Source organism: Aptenodytes forsteri, unplaced genomic scaffold (genome assembly GCF_000699145.1).
Source record: "Aptenodytes forsteri isolate BGI_AS27 unplaced genomic scaffold, ASM69914v1 Scaffold266, whole genome shotgun sequence".
NCBI lineage: Eukaryota > Metazoa > Chordata > Aves > Sphenisciformes > Spheniscidae > Aptenodytes > Aptenodytes forsteri.
The window spans coordinates 759576-776894 of NW_008794109.1; the positions used below are offsets into that span (position 1 = coordinate 759576).

A 17319-nucleotide genomic window follows, 5' to 3' on the forward strand; every position below is an offset into this window, starting at 1 on the left:
TCAACAGAGACAATTACACATATACAGACAGAGAAGCTAATGTGATCTAACAGGGAGATGGGAGTCCAGCATTTTGAGTGCTAATGTTTTCTGTGGGTTTCTTTTTAAGATGCTTGATGACCCTGCCTCATTTTTCCCATTTATAAATTAAAGGTGACGATAAAAATTAGCTCTTAAATTGTAATGCCCTTCTTTCAAATAATCGTATGACTTACTTGCTGTGCAGTGTTGTTACTAGGATTGTTCTCATTTAACTATGTTACACTAAGAGCTGGTGGAAAAATGAAAATTATTTTCCAGGGGAAAATTGTCATTATTTTGGCTTTCTTTCCTGTGAATATTTTAGTTAAAAACCAAAACAAATCTGGGGTGGGGGAGGTGGCCAGAGGAATAGATTAATTTTTGTCTTTTTTTAATCAATCTGAAAACCAATCCATTTTTAACAGGAATTTAGTGTTTTGCAGGCCAACATTTTTAATCAAGATAGTTTTGTTTTTCGTGCTGTTGGCATTTCTTTTTTAATCTACTAGAATGAAAATTTGTTCTGGAAACATCCAGTTTGGTCAAAATGTCACTTTTTGGTCACCCCTTCTTCCCCCAGCTGGTTTGATGAAAAAATGTCAAGCAGCAATAGCTGTGTCACTTCTGATTTATCTATTTTTCTAGAGCCATTAGTCTCAAGCAGCAGATGAAAAAGTACCACAATGGAATGGCCACTCCTGGAGAAGTCAGCCTGGACGGTCAGAAAATGTCACTGGTTCCCCATGTGGTGTTGCCTTTTCTTGCCCTGTCCCCAAGTGGTGGCAGGAGAGGTGGGCACAACATGACGGGGATCACGGGGTGGTGGAGACACTCCAAAGGAGATATGGAGGTGTGTGGTGGGAGGAAGAGTGGGGCTGGGGTGGGAAAAAGTGGGGATGCAGGGTGGGCTGGTGCAGGAGGGAGTTCTGGTCTGCCCGGCACCGGGGTTGCAGTAGGGAGCAATGGGTAAGGGCTGAGTGGTCACAGCCCTGGTCACCCTCCTCAGCAACATCCAGAATTTACTTGCTCATGTAAACATAGCCATGGCTCCCTATTCCTCTCTTAGCTGTGTTTTACCAACCAAGAACTCTGCAGGCAAAGGTCAGTGCAATAAGCTCAGGGCGGTAGTGATGGTAAAGGACAAATGTACGTTATGTGGTTACTGGGTAAGGGCTGAGTGGTCACAGCCCTGGTCACCCTCCTCAGCAACATCCAGAATTTACTTGCTCATGTAAACATAGCCATGGCTCCCTATTCCTCTCTTAGCTGTGTTTTACCAACCAAGAACTCTGCAGGCAAAGGTCAGTGCAATAAGCTCAGGGCGGTAGTGATGGTAAAGGACAAATGTACGTTATGTGGTTACTTTTCCAGCAAAGCCTGTAGCCTCTTCCACTCCTGTTGGCCAGCTCAGTGGGTCCTGTGCCCTGATGAGCATTTGTCCTGCCTCATACAGAGTGCTCACTCCTGCTTTTGCTGCCGGTGAACATTAGGTGGGAGAGGAAATTAAGCTGTGTGGTAGCTACCTTTCTGCACATAATGAAAGGTTCTTTATTACAAGAGGGCCTCAAGGAGTTTGCTATCTCCTGAGCATTGTACCAACAATTTAATTAAAAAAATGTACATGGTTGAGAACCAAGTCTAATTGGGAAGCTGTGAGCAAGTCTCTGTGCCCAGTCTCCTCTGGTTCTGCTTTTTTCCCTCTGTAGATTGACTAGAGCTGATCAAAACGCTGATGAACCTGATGCTTCACTCTCCTGTTCTTGTTGCTGAGGGACAGATAGAGATGCTATGCTCATTCCCTGCTTCCTTTTCCCCACCAGACAATGGCATCTCCTAGGATGATTTCAAGACCCCTAATCAAGCCCAGCTCATGGATCTCAGCAGGTTGGGTTATGTTGCCTGTGACCTCTAAGCAGGTTGCCTAATACACCCTACCTGTGGGTCAAGTGCCTGCCACGAAACACGATAGTCCACAGCTGTCTGCCAGGCTGGGGATGAAGAATTTGGTCTGTAATTGCTCACCGGGAGCAGGAAAGAGTTGTTGGGGTGGTGTTTGTGTGGAGTTACACCGAGGAAAGGAGGAGACCCCAGCTCTCCTCCCAGCTGAAATCCCTGGCAGGGGTCCCCAGTGACTCCCCCAAGCCTGGTCCTGTGCCAGTGGCAGGAGGCAGGGCTGGACTCAGGAGCTACCTGGCCTGCCCATAGTTGGGGTGGCGGGGGCACCCTGTGCTGCAAGACTTCCCCAGTGCAGCAAATACTCATCCATGCACATTTTGCCCTGCATGGCAGGACTTGTACCTTGCAGCATCTCCCACATGAAGCCTCACACTTGTGAGTCTGCTTCCCTGTGGTATATAATGGGACCGTTCCCCAGGGGTGAGACTTCACCCTTCTGCCAAGTCTGTTCAACACCTCGCCTAGCCTCTGTACCCCTCTAAATCAGAATGCCGCCAGGAACACATACTCTCAGCTTGCAACACTCAATTACTCCTTCTGATATTTTATTTTTTTTTGCCTGCAGCTTCAAATTACTTTCAAGATGCACAGTGCAATTAGCTAAAAATATTTCCTGCTTCATTTTAATTGCACTAAAACTCTAATGTACCTCCAGCGAGGAGCAGTAAGGTGGAAATTGGTGCCCCAAATATTTCAAATTGATTAAAGCCCAGGATGACTCAATAAACTTACATAGTTCTATTAATTGTTAAATGTTATTAATTTTTTGTTAAACAAAAAAACTCTTCCTGAAGCCACATTCTGTATGATGTTTCTGAAACAAGACACTTTTGCTAAGGAGATGGTAACTCTCTGTGTTTGAGAAAGATAAGACAAGAATTTCTCCGTATAGTTGGAGCAGTTTCCCTCTGAAAAATTCACAGCTCTTGGCAAATTTTAGTATCTCAGAATTTGATTCTGAAAACATTTATGTGTGTGACTTACGTATGGGACCCATTTCACTGCTACAGCTGAGGTATTTATATGGTTCTAATTTAAAGCAGGCTAACATTTCTGTTCAAAACCTTTCTTGGTGGAAAATGCAGGTGATCAGTCAAACATTATGATTGCTTAAAAAATAATCAAATTTTTTTGCCTGAGAATTTAAAAAGAAATCTAAAACAAAACAATTTTTCTGAAAGCACTGAAAACCAATGTGCTGATTTCTTCATTCCCATGATGGCTCATTCATAAGACTACTTCAATGTACTTTGAAAAAAGTATCAAAAACAAGTCCCAGATTCCATTTGCATGCAGTGAAGAGTCTGATCAGTGTCAGTCCTTTGGGTTTCTGGTTCGTTGTCACCTCAGACAGCCTGTGCTTATGAAGCCTGTCCCCTTGTGCCTGCAGCTGTGCGGGCTGGGAGTGCTATCACCCCCTGATCCCACAGAGCTGAACCCCAAGGCTGGACACCTTTAGCTCTGCTGCTGAGATTTGCTTTGTAACCCATTTTATTCTAAATCAACCTGTGCACCTTAAATGGCTGAGACAGCAGGTCACTGCTGGTCTAGCTGACTTTAAATATGTCAGGAAGCTATCACATAGCTGGCAGAAATGAGGTGGTGGGGGAGACACTGAGCAGCTGGAAATGGAAACCCCATCAGCTGATCTTGCTGCAGCTAAAAGTTGAAGTGTGACTATGACCATAGGCTGTTAAGTGGTGTGTGATGTTCCAGCCTCACATCCTAGCCCCATAATTAAATTCTCTAATGCTAATATTAATGGTCTCATTGGTTTGAGATTCAGAAAAATACTGCAGTCATCTGAGGTCCTGAAATTTTGTCAAAGGACGTCAAAAGAACTGCAGAAAGGATTAATACCTATACCTATTATTTCTAAGGCTATAATCTATATATCTAAATTTGATTTGTTTTATTTTGTTCTGTTTTACATTTTTAGAGCCAACATGACAAAGACATTGTGAAAGGTGATTATGAATAGACTTTGGCAGTGAGAATTTTCAGTGGTCAAGGTGCCTAGAGAGGCTATCCCCAGGGCTGCAACAGTTCTCAGCTTTTTTCCCTTTTCTAGTCTTCAGTTCTCAAATGCACTTCCCAACTTGGGTAGCAGTCAGGGCTTGCATGTTATAGAGATGTGTTTAGGAGAAACCAAGGTGAGACCCAAGAGCTTGTTTCACACGGGCCATCAGTGAGATATCAGATGAGGCTTTCAGAGCTGCAATGAATTCAGCAAGTTTCTCACCAGTCTCGTGCAAATTACAGGCTCATGTTAGTCTAAGACTTTATGTTCCTCCCTGTGCCTGAGGGCTAGGGATTTACCTGAGTGAGGAATGGTGGTGGAGTAGAGGTGGGATTGAGTACGTCTCACCCACTTCTGTGGCTGTGAATGAAGCCTGCTAGTGATGGTGGCATCCATGGCAAATATCAGAAAGATGCTGCCTACCTCTGCAACTCTCTGCCTCTTCTGCACTCTCCAGGGCAAGAACAACCTCTGACCATCTCCAGAGCAGCTCATGTCTGCAACTGATCCTTACACAATTTTGAGGGAAATTGAAGGTGCTCAGCTGCTTGCCAAAGGGCACATTGAGAAGATAAGTCTCTGAAAAAAACCCAGCCCCTTGCTGCTGGTGTGCAAGTCCATTCACTTGCTTCCTCTGCAGCAGAACTCCAGGAAGGCAAGTACTGGCTCCTCCTTCCCCATGGGAATACAGGAGACAGATTAAAGAGAAGGGGGAAAAAAAAATCATTTCACAGCTAGTCTGCCCCGAACAAGAAAAGGTTCCCGACACCAACAAACTAATCAACACTGAAAGCTTATGAGGTCAAGGTTTCCCTTCTCCCCCATTATTCTTTTGATTTTTTCTGACTGGCTGGGACTTGAGCACTGCCCTGGCAAGTCTATAAATATAAAAACCTTTCTTGCCTTCGTCTGGAGCACACAGAAGACCATTTCAGTACCTGTGGGGAGAAGTTAAAACTAAACCAAACTAAAGCAACTTACAAAAAACAACTTGTCCAGCCAGTCTTCAAGTGCTGACCATGAATTGCTGTAAGTCAGGCCCAAGAAGCTTGTCTCTGCTCAACGTGAAATGGGAAAGGCAGCTCTCCCTCCTAAGAGCAGGCCCTGTGGATTCAGTGTTTCGTGTGAAGACTTATGGCCAGGAATGCTAATGCCAAGCAACTGGCAGAGCTGGCAGCAGGGTGTGAGCTGTGCCTGAAGCAGACAGCTTGGGACCATCAGGGTTGAGCTCTGAATGTGTGGGCTGCCTGGAGCTCCTCAGTGCCTGTGCCTCCTCCCGTGCTCCATGAAACGCTGTTGAGCCATCTTGGGCAGCCATGGGTGTACAGTTGCTAGGAGTTTCCCTGACCTGGCCACCAAGAAGATCCCAGCCTTTGTAGACTCTTTTCCACTGGCATCTATAGGGTGCAAAATGGTCCTGAAGACAAATGAGGAGTGTTTATAAACCCCCTGGGCATGGAGGGAAAATGGCAGAGGATCTGGGAATATCTATGGCTGGTGCTGCACTGGACATGTTGGCAGCCCCTGTCCTAAGGAGCTGCTCATTCTCTCTGCGGTGCAGCACAGGGAACTTTACTCAGCAGTCTTTCAGTGGCAAAGGCAAGGCTGCTCCCTCCATCTTTCCTGTCCTTGGGCTCTCTGTTAGGCTCCGTGCTCTGTCAGTGAGTACTGTTGCTCTGTTTGGTAGAAAAGGGGAAAAGAAAAATGCCCCATTCCCTACCAAGGTCTGAGAAACAGGAATCGTAGCTGCAGCATAAGCTTCTCTGACGGATTCTGCCTCAGGAAAATGAAATTAAGATTTCAGCAAACAAGCCCCAGTTCTGTGGTACCAGTAGAATAAATGACATCTGATAATTGCTAACTCCTTTTGCTTATTCTTTGCTCTGTTCACCCCATCAGTCTCTCCAGATTATATTTTCAGCTGAGTTTAATGAACGCCATTTATTAAACTAACACCAGGGTTCTGCTCTGGCCTCAGACAGATGTGCCTGCTAATATGAATCATTTTGTTCAATTGGATTATTCTGATGGAGAGAGGATCCCCGCCACTCTGAGGAGCACAAACAAATGGGGAACAGCTCGCCTCCAGTTGTGACCAGCCACTCGCATTCATTAGGAGGCAGGTCCAGGCTCTGCAGGCAGCTTGGCAGGGTGATGTCCCTACCGCTCCCGTCAGCCGGTGCTTCTGCTCCTTTCCATTTCCCCATCACGTACAGAGAGAGCCCAGATCTCAGTATGGCCCTGAGCCTGGCTTGTCGGTGGGACATGAGCAACACTGCTACCTTTCCTGTGTTTACCAGCTGCACGGGCAACAGGATTCATCTTCTCCTTTGTCACTATGAATGGTCCCTATCTGAATGCAAAACAGACCCCCTAACTGTATTCTTCCCTTCCCAGTGTGCCATGTCTGACCTCCTTTACATTGACACCTGAGAAAATGTAGACTACTTATTTGCTATTGATCCTTCTTTACTCTGATCTTCTCCAATTATTTGGGCAAAGGGACAGGGATGATATGCTTTTAAAGGCTTGTATTAATCAGAGAAAAGAAATAAAATCCATCTGAAATCTCCCAGACAGAGATCCCCTCAGTCTATCGTTTGGGATTTTAGTGTTGAAAATTTTGGATCAATCTCTGTAATACGTTGTGTTCAGGCACCAGATATCCATCTATCTGTCTATCTCAATACAAATCCTACCTTCTGTGAACCATAAAACTCCTAGCAGAGTGACATTACCACTTCTCACATCAACAGAACACACTGAGCACACATAACTTGGGGAAAAATTGCAAAGGCAATTTGAAAATTCAGAAGAGAAAAAGCAGAAGATTTCTTCTCCCTGAGTGTAAGTGGCCAAATCCCACAACAAGTCTTTAGTCGGCACAAATCATCATCACTCCATTAAAGCCTATTTTTTCCCCAGGTGAAGGACAGGCCCAGCACTTCTCCAGCTACCTGTGATCCTCAGGACAACTCAGTCTACAGCATTTCTGAAGGAAGAAATGATTTTCATTTTAATCTTAAGCAGCACGTGAAGTTACTTCCAGGAATCACTGGTGAGAACCAGAAGCCAGACTGTCAGAAAGTGGGGCTGTGCTGAAAGAGGAAAGACCCCAAAGCCAACCATGGTGCCAGCCCATGTGCCTTTACTAACAGCCCTTTAGTGTGCTCCTCAACAAAGCCATCTACCGAGAAGTTAATTCCTACATTCAGGTTTAAGTTTAGGGAGGCTTCTCCCGGAGCAAGGTATTCCTTTACTCCTGATCAGAATCTGTGCACCTTTCTCTAAATTGCATTACTCTGGTCCTTATGGGGAACAAGAAAAAGACCTATAGGAATTCCTGATGGGATTTTTTCTAACAAGGTCTGTACGGTCTGTACCAAATAATGCTCTTGTAAGCTAAAAAACAGAAGACAGAAAACCCTTAAATACACACCCTTCTGAAAACACCAAATCTCTTAAGAATTGACGTGTAAGAGCCCAGTTTTCTAAAGGAATTGTTGGGCTGCCTGCCTGGCTTCCTGTCACAGGGCCCAGCCTGCCACGGTGGAGCAATGTGTGCCATGCAAGGAGAATGCACAGAGGAAAATAAAGAACGTGGCAAGCATTGACTTGTCATATGTCACAGGAGATGGGATGCAATCTCTACTGATAAGTGGAGAAGCTTCAAAAGAGGAGAAAAAAAGAGAATCTTATCCAGCAAAGACAAATTCATAGCTGACTGCACAGCCCGTGGGTTTCGTGGCCCAATCATTTCCAGATCCTTAGAAATCCAGGTAATGAAAACCTATTTTCTTTTGGAACAAACTGCTTTTTAAGACATATGTTATATTACAGCACTCTACCATGACAACCAGGGCTCTGGTCCACAGCATGCCCAAATGAACCAAAAGATGTCTGTTGGCTTCAAGGACTGGGCCTCATATAGCCAGAAATCTCAAAGGTAGACATCTCATTTCTGTGAGGATTTTATAGAGTTAACCTGCTCTGCATAGAATGGGTGCTTCAGACAGACCAGCTGCTGGTCCTGTCCTACACAGGAAAAAGGGGACATCTGAAGAGGCAGGGAGGGACAATATCTGTCCCAATAATTGGAGAAATCTGCTTTCTAAAGAGGATCACTTGAGTGTGCAACTGCAGCTTTCCAGGGATGCAAGATAATTTCTTCTGTTTGTAAGTCATTGTTGTATAAAAGGATTTTTAAAATAAGTCATAGGGATGTGTTTGGAGATAGGCATGGTCATTCCCTAGTATCTCTGCTCTAAAAAGACCAGAGTGGCCAGAATTGTGACATTGCGTCTCCCTCTAGAATTGCAAATAACTGAAAAATCTCTGCTAGGAGAACATTTAGAGTTAAATAAGTAACAGGGGGCCTGAATCCTTGGCTGCCATAAATCAGTGTCACTTCACTGACTTCAGAGGAGCTGGTGATTGACGCTGCCTGAGAACTTCGCCTGATCATGGTTGTGGTTAGTACCTTTCCAGGCAGAGCACTGAGTTTTCATTCACTGCTTCTTGGTTGGGAAATAACTTGACTGCTGTTCTCCTTTCCCCTCCAGCTGGGCCTTCTACCCAATATTTCAAAAAGGTTGGATGAAACTCAGCTATGTGGAAAAATGACTCATTTGAAATAAAAGGTGTCTTTTCTCTAACTGCAGTCACAGGGCAGGACGAAAGACACCTGAGAAACAGGGTTTGCACCGTAAACCTTCAATTCTCTGCTACAGTGGAATCAAACACTTCAGAGACCAGAGTTTTGATATTCACTTGTATCTGGCCAAAGTTACCGTACCCATGAATTATTCAAATATGCAATTATTGCATTTGATATATCACTGGGTATAACTGTGGGAATGAGAAACAGTGTTCTAGTGCAGCTGATTGTATATGCCTTCCAAACCATGAGGACATCAGTTTAAGGTGCTCACATTGATGGAGCACTCTGCAAGCCCTTATTAAGATTCTTGCCAACTCCTGTAGCAGTTTTCCCCTGCAGAGTAAATTTCATGGAGTTTTTTAGTCTCCCTTTTCTTTATACCTACAGTGTAAGTGCCAAACACTACCCCATACCGCTTCAATTCATGGTTCTGCAGTAGCTCTGAAAGGTCAGTGGCAAAAAGATCAGATCATTTTCAGCCTACTGATCAATGCTACACAAGTGACCTGAGTTCTGTGAACCATGTGTTGGAGTTGACTTGTAACTTTGACTTTATTGGGAGCTTGCAGTTTCCTGTATTAACCTTCTCCGTTAATTCACTTTTCCTTAGGGCCAGAGGGCTCTGCCCTGCCTTTGTCCTATACCATCCATATCGTCTTTATCTGGACAAAAAAGCATGTTCATGATGCTGTTGTTTTCTTTTGGCTAAATACACCAGAGACAGATCTATCAGCCTTCAAGCCTATGAAGCACAGGGCTGTCTAAGAAGAACATCTCTTGCCTGAAGTCCTAGACCTTTATGGTCTCATACACTGAGCTTCAAACAACTTGCTCTTTGCTCTCTCTCCAAGTACTTGCATTTGAAAATTGATAACATGCTTCTTTTCTGTCTGCTCATTAGTGGGTACTGCTCTCCCCAGTGACCCAGTATCACAAGATTTTGCTGACTTGTCACTTATTTGAAGGTCCTGTAGGAAAATGACCACACTTGTTTTTAAACCTCATTCTGGATTTTCACAAGTCTCTTTCATTGTGCATCTTTCCCCTCTCTCATTCTCTTTGTACCTGTTTTATTTAGCAGAGGTTTGCATTCTGTCAGTGTTTGCTGCTGCTGGAACAAACATTTTGGCTATGGGTGTCTCCTGTGTTTTTCCATCTCTCTGGTTCTTGTTTCAAATCACTGATGCTTAAAACATCTACCTTTTCCTTCAAGTTGCAGTCCCTCGTGCACTGGCCCAGCAGATCTCTGTGCTGGATGAACCTAATAAAAAAGTTCCTTCAAAGGCTACTGCCTTCAGGTCAATGCAGCTGCCCATTAACTGATGCAGCCAAAGCTCACACTGTTTAGCTCAGAAAGGCTCTAAATCTGACTTACTCTGGTAATTTGCATGACATGGTCCATATGAGATCCCACAGTAATCTTGTTGGTCAAGTGGCTGAATATAACACTACCACTCTCCAGTCAACCTGGGGCTTTGGGGGTTTTGCTGTTGGAAACCTTCAAAGGTAGCACAACCATTCCAAGCTCCTGGTCTTTTGACAGTAGGGACAACTCAACAGGCTCTTTGCTGGCTGAGTCGTCAGGAAAAGTTCTCACAAGCCTCCAGAATTTTACTTTAGAACATCAGGACCAACTGCTTCACAGTGGGATGAGAAATGTGAGGCTGCTTGCATATTTATTATTTAATTCTAAAATAATTATATTATCTAACATTTAAAAAAAAATGGGGACATGGGTTTTAATGAAGAATTCCTGCTCCAAACTGAAGGAAGTGTTATGGTATTGCATTGCGCTGCTCTATCACTCCCATGACAAATGATGCGGATCCATTAGTGACCTACATGGACTCATTTAGATGCAAACACAGCAATACTCCTGAAAAACTGCCCTGCTTTGAGGAAGAACAAGTTCCAAATATTGCTGAATGGAATTCGGTCTGAGAGCAGTAATTACTGATTGTAATTTTGGAGTAAATGCAGTAATTAATTATTGTCGTTTTCCATCAGTGCATTATATTGTGTGCCAATCTTAGAATAACTACAGTAATTAGCAAATGGGATTTTACATGCTCTGGTATTGAAACTGTGGTTTATAGAAGAGACATGAGAATTTTACAGTAATAAAGTTATTAGTAATTTAAATGGGCAGACAGGTTAAAAGTGGGCAGACAGGTTAAAAATGATCAGCCAGAAAAGAAAAGGGTTTCCTTGTCCATTTTGCAAACACTTTCAGTGGTTTTGTTTCAGCCTTCCCCAGTAACATTCACTTCCATTCTCTCATGTACGAACACAACAGTGCAAAGTTTGGGTTACAAACACAGTGAGGGACCTTTAATTTAATCACAGTTGTCAGTGGAAATTAAAAGCAAAAGTAATCCAAAGGAAAAAAAAATACTGGCTGAGCTGATGTTTTTCCAGTACCTAAACAGACTTTCCCAAATGAAGCTGTGCTGATTTTGTTCTCACTTCATTCACTCATATTAAAGCTTGTGCTGAAGTACTGTTTTGAGGTAATTATACTAGTTCAAATTTCCATAATGCAAGCAAGTCCTAAATGACCTAAGTGATGACTAAAGGAGGGAAATGACAATAATCTGTGCAGGAGGAAGAGGAATTGGTTAGCATGATTGTAGGAGGCATAACTACAAGAAATGGGATTAGATCCTGATAAAGGATATTTAGTCCGAACCTCAAGATGAACAGCTTGATAGACAACAGCGCGATCAATGCAACTGCAGAATAGCCTCCCACTGGAGGTAATGCAAGCCTATCTGACAGGGATAAGCAACCCAAAATTCAGTAAAAAATACACTTGCATTAGACTTTGCATTGAAGCAATCTGAAATGACAGGAGACAGCCAGAAATTTTCCATTCACATCTTTTTGTTTATGAGCATTTGGAATTTTGCTTATTTGTTTTATTTTTGACTGATAATGTCTGCTTACTTTAAAATGAGGTGTTTTGGTTTTTTTTCTCTTATCAGAGCACAGAAGAAGGAAAACGCAAAGTTTTCCAGTTTGGTAACCTATACATTCCAATGAAAAAAAAAGACATTTCCTCTGGAAAAAATATCACCTATTCCAGCCAGTTGCAAAACCAAGCATCTCACACGTTCTACAGTAAACCACACATCAACACATGTTCAAGAAGCTGTGAAGGAGGACCAGAACATTTTTTTTTATTCGCGCTTTGGCCTATGTTATTTCCTCTGGCATTTTGGAGAAGCAGGTTGGTTGGACAATGCATTCTTTTAACGTTTTGCCACTACTCTTAGCTTACTGTTGACCATTTTTTTTTTTTACTATTCTGCTTCACTTTCACCTCACTCAGTTTGTCTCACTCACACTCACTTTGTCTCACTCAGTTTCATGTCAGTCAGTGCTCCCGGTTAGTCCCACCCAAATGTCTCTCTGTCCTTAGCTTTAAATAAAACTTTAACAGCAGAGTATCCATCTGAGGTGGTAAATAACACTTTGCTAATGATCAGTCACCGCAATGAAGCCACAGAAGGGGAATGGACAGGATTTTCACTGCTCTTCTGTGCAATGTCTTTTATTGATCTATCATCTGGATGCTTCTGTGCTGCTCTGTTAAGACCTTAATACTGGAAGAGCTGTGAATTATGGGGTTTTCTAGGCAATACTGTCCTATCATGGCTACTACTGACTTAGCATGGATGGGGCACCAGGGAACTAGCTTTGAGACCCAGTGCGGAGGGCTGGAATTGCACCGATCACTTCTGCTCCCACGGGGAGGATCAGAGGAGCTTGTCTTTCTGCCTGTCCTAGCAGTCCTGCATGGTACTGGCCATGCAGAGGGCTCACACGCACCCCCAGGCACTGCAGGTTGTACCTGCAACTTTGCCGAATCACAGGGTACTTAAGGGCTCCTAGGAATGGCCACCCAAGGGAGCTATGGCTTTCAGGGTGGGTTTTTTTCATTATTTTGTGCATTTACTATCTGAAAGACGCATGAAGTGCCTCCAAATCCTTGCTTCCTAGTCCTGAGGGGGGATTTGTAATAGAGTATATTGATTTTGGCAGAGTTTCCTCAAATGATCCTCCTCCCTTACATTTGCTCCCCCCCTGCCCTTTTTTTTTTTACTACAACCACCTCTTTAAATATAAAGAAAAAAGAAAACAGAGGCAGCCATTTTGGAAACATTTTGCCATCTGAATTCTTCAGGTCTTTGCTTGCCGCAGCTTGTGGGCTTATCTGCCACATCACAGAGACCCTTTCAGTGTTTGACAGCAACTTTAGAGCACTTACAAGGAAAACAAAGGACTTCAAATCACTGTGGCCTAGACTGCTGTGTCCCAAAAGGGAGATTTATAAGTTAAAAAAAAGTGCATCCAGAATTAAAATTGAGTGAAGATATTTCTTTCTTGGTTAGGAAAAAAACCACTCTGATGGATTACATCAAACTGGGTGCTGCTTGTGTTTTTTGTTGGCAGCTTCTTGTTTTTGGAAAGGAGTTCAATAAAACAAAGCTCTTCCTTAGAAAAATCCCAATTAAAAAGTTTCTTGAGTGTCCTCTTGAAGCACATGAGTAATTGCCCTGATGTCAATATGGTTATGCACATGCTTCAAATTGGAATTAAGGACCCTGAAGAGCTGCGACCAAAGTAAAACTAGATAAAAAACATACAGGAGTTATTGTGTTTCTGCCAGTTAAGGCGGCTGCCTGCTCTCAAGCTTTGCAATAGCTGTCTGTGCCGTACGCATGGGCTTAGCTGGCTTCTGTCCTAGTGTTTTCAGGAAACTTCTTGTTGCAGTAATGACACTCTCTACTGAGTGGGCAAGTCAGAGAATTCCAGTGGTATTTTGGAGGCTTACTGGAAGTTGCACATTAAACCAACCATGGGGGTACAGTAACACCGTGCTGAGCCAAGAACAACTGCCCTATCTCTAAGTAAGGCTTATTATTGAGGGCTTAGCCCTGTGCTGACTGCTATTGCACAGCACTGGCTGGAAGCTGACTTGTGGCCATCATGACTGAAAATCCTCTGCCTGCTTCCAGGGTGCTGGTATGAATATTTCTGGGCACTGGATGAGCTGAAGAAAGAGCTGGATCTAAGCCCTTCTGAGCTTCTGGGTACCCTTGCTGTCACCAAGTGTCCTCTCCAGTCCAACCTGGGATGGTAGTCCCTGTGCTAAATCAGATCCTTCCCTGGGATATGCTCCTTCAGTGTCCTCCTGGGGCCACATGCGCTTGGCCAATCTCTTTTGTTAGGTGCAAAAAACACACACACAAAACTTTTTTCCTGGAGAACTCTTTCCTGCTAAAAAACAGGTACGTTTTCAGCTCCTTCAATGGGGTCACCAAGGTGGGAGTCTACAAGAGAACAAGGACCTCTGAGCTGCATTTACTCCATTTTGATAGGGACTATCTGTACCTCTAATAAAGCCTCCTATAAGCAGAGGATGGAAGTGATCTGGTGGTAACAACTGAACTGATTTTGCTGGACAGCAGAGCATTAAAATCAAAGTAAAACCAGGAAGGACAAAGGGCTTCCTATTTAGAGGCGACAATTCAAGACCGTTCTCCTGCTTTGCAGAAGCAAAAGAAAGAAAAAAAAATGCTCTGAGAGATATGGAATTTTATTGCCATTTTACCAGCTGATTTCTTTTTATATTATTTATTGGGGGAAAAAAACCCAAACAACAAATCTTAGTCCTACTACTGAGTAATTTTTTTAAAGGAAACAAGCTGAGACCTCAACATCAGCCTGATCATGAAAAGGTAGAGGCAGAACACTTCATAATGATCCATGATAATGAAAACACCATAGACTCATACCGGTGAATCTTTAACAACACCGCTGTCTACAGCTCTGCACTTTCTTACATGACCATAAGAAACAAGCATATCCTCAGTCATCACAACTATGCTATGATACAAAGCTATTGCTTGGTGCCAAACTAGGGAGACACTTGTGTTCCTCGATCCCTTTGCAGGTGTTATTGAAAATCTCACTGACAAAGACAGTCCCTGCTTTAACAAAATTGCATGCATGCATCTTCTGCTCTCCCCCAGCAAAACCTGCAGTAAAAGGCCAGTATGATGAAGCAAAAAGCATTTGGATATGGAAACATATTTGGTTTGAAGCTTCCAAGAGGCCTTGTCATAAGCAAGGAAAAGAAAAGAGGTATTTGAAGAGGGAAAATGCATTGACAGTTATCTTCATATAGTGACATACAAAGGAGAGTCTGAGCTATGGAGGTTGTATCTTGCGCATGCACCTAATATGTTTATTAAAAGGTTTATTAGTCTGCTTCATGATGTCTTCAGTGCAGCACCTCTTTCAAAGACATTTTGATCCCATTCCTTAATTCTCAGTGGAAAGGATACTGCTCTGAAGACCGGTACAATACATTTTTCAAAGATATTAGAGATACCAATGAAAAATTAGAATACTTCATAGTTCTTTGGGAAGGTTGAAGATAGGGACTTCCTGCCTGTACCTTAGATGGGTCAAAAAAGGCCTGACCCAAAATCACTCAATCTTAGACATTACAGCTATAATGGCCTAGAAAGGTCACCTAACCCATGTCTCTGTCACTAATTTGGAAGTGCAAACTGCTTGTTGCAGCTTAGGGCCACCCTGAGTGCTGGGTTTATTGGGGAATCTCTGGTGTGGAACAGTTTTAACAGCAGGGAGACTTCTTGTCTCTGTAACAAACACATATGGTTTTATATTTCTGTTTCTCAAAGAATTATCTAATGGAAAAGCCAGCCAGTGGTGGGAAATATTTCCATTTTTGGAAACATCTCCATTTTTGTTATTGGTGATAGGCTGGGATTCCAAGGAAACAAGCTGCTGCTTCTGATATTTTTGACGCTGTTACATGTATTAGAAGTTCCCTTGGAGCGTCAGGCTGGCTCCTTTCCAACAACACAAAGTACATGAGTCTAACAATGAGACCCTCGTTCAGATTTGTCTAGGTCCTCAGTCAATCAAATCTTCCTTTGCTTTGGTTGGGTTTTATCTATACACAGTAGTTAACAGTAACTGAGCAAGAAGTGGGCATGGATCCTTCTATTAATTTCTTGGGCTTGGGAAGAAAGAAATTAGGGGTGATTTAGTTGTCAGGGAGACATATTTACATAAAGTATTATGCTGGGATGAAACTGGATACAGACTGTACTGCATGAAGAATGAAGAATGCTTTGAAACATTTGCAACACAGAGCTATTGAGACAGACACTGTCCCAGTCCAGTCACCTGGGATTAAACTGCAGCCCAGTTCCACCTCTTAATTGCAGATTTTCTTCAGCCACCAGAAATGCTCTCTTAGGCTGAGCAAGGGGAATCAGGACAGCTGCTGGCTCTCCTCTAGTGACCAGGAAGACTTTCTAGAGATGCAGGATGCCCATGAGGTGGGGAACTTGGCTCATCCCTTGTTAAGCATCCTTCCACCTCTTTTTCTAAAGAGACACACACACAAACAGTTCCTGGTTTATGTGTGGGTGTGTATCTGTGCAGTGTGGCTCTCACCAGAGGCCTAAGTGAAAAAGGCAGAAACTAGAGAGTTGCAGAGCTGAATCTTTTTGAGGGTCTACAACACAAAAAGAGGCTACAACCACAGCTGACACCCCCTTCTGCATGCAGTTACCTGTGCTAGTGCTTTGTATCCAGTGGTTCCCACAACTCTTCAGTAGGGACGATTAGCATCCTTTGGCCTCTTCAGCTGCACCTTCAGCCTCTTCATGCCAATCTGGAAGCCATTCATAGCCTGGATAGCAGCTTGGGCACTGGCAGGATTGTCAAAACTCACAAAACCTGTCAAAACATGAGGCAAGGCAGGGGGCTTAATGAGCTGAAGGGGGCCAAGGCACGTACATGCAACGACCACTGAGAATGAACATGGGGAAGGGGGTGAGGGTGGTGGGAGGGAGTGAGCAGGTAGGAGGGTGGGTGGGTAGGCAGGAGAGTGAGGAGAGGATGGTTGCCAATGGGGGATGAAGGGAAGGAGGGGTTGTTATAGATCAGTGTCCCAGGATGCAGTGCCTGGTCTGAGTGCCAGTTTGGACACAAGACTATGTGAAGCACGGGGATCCAAATGCTGGTGCCACAGTACCAGCACACACAAGATTTGGGTCACCTTTGAGCTGGGTGCCAGCAGATGTGATGCATGATCTCAAGGCACTCTGTCTTGCTCTTTTTCCCTCCATCATGACTGGGGTAAATCTCTAGACCCTCCTTCACTCACCAACATAACCTTTCCTTTGCCTTCCAATATTCATGATGAAGGGGACCTGATGTACCTACTGCTACTTCCTTATTATGGCAATATAAGTAAAACTTGAATTTAATAAGTTCTCCATTATGGTATTCATTGGTATGAATAGTTTGATTGCTGGCCACTTAAGCAATATGAGGAGCTTTATTAACTGGCAATTACTGCAGACTTTACGTTGACTCTGCAGTTGAGAAAGATGAACACTAGTGCTTTCCTAACATGGTTTCCATAAGTAGTTTCATACCTTACCGGCAAATCATCCAACCAGCCGTGGAGTGCATCCAGCAGTAGAAACACCTATAGTGACTGAATATTGTATCTACAGGCCACATAAAATGACATTCTTTGTCTCAATGGAAGACTTGCTCTCTGGGGATTGGAAGAACCAAGATAGGTCAGGATACAATGCATCTAACG

At 43.5% G+C, this 17319-nt stretch overlaps 1 protein-coding gene across 10 annotated transcripts in view; it reads right to left on the bottom strand.

Annotated features, from left to right (window-relative positions):
* Positions 1-16314: 16314 nt before the first annotated feature.
* Positions 16315-17319, bottom strand: part of CELF4 (CUGBP, Elav-like family member 4) — a 703102-nt gene continuing 702097 nt past the window's right edge. For all 10 annotated transcript variants that reach the window (XM_009275290.1, XM_009275281.1, XM_009275240.1 and 7 more), the window contains one exon: positions 16315-16442. In XM_009275290.1, the coding sequence (XP_009273565.1) occupies positions 16315-16442 (128 nt within the window). The remainder of the gene's footprint in view (positions 16443-17319) is intronic.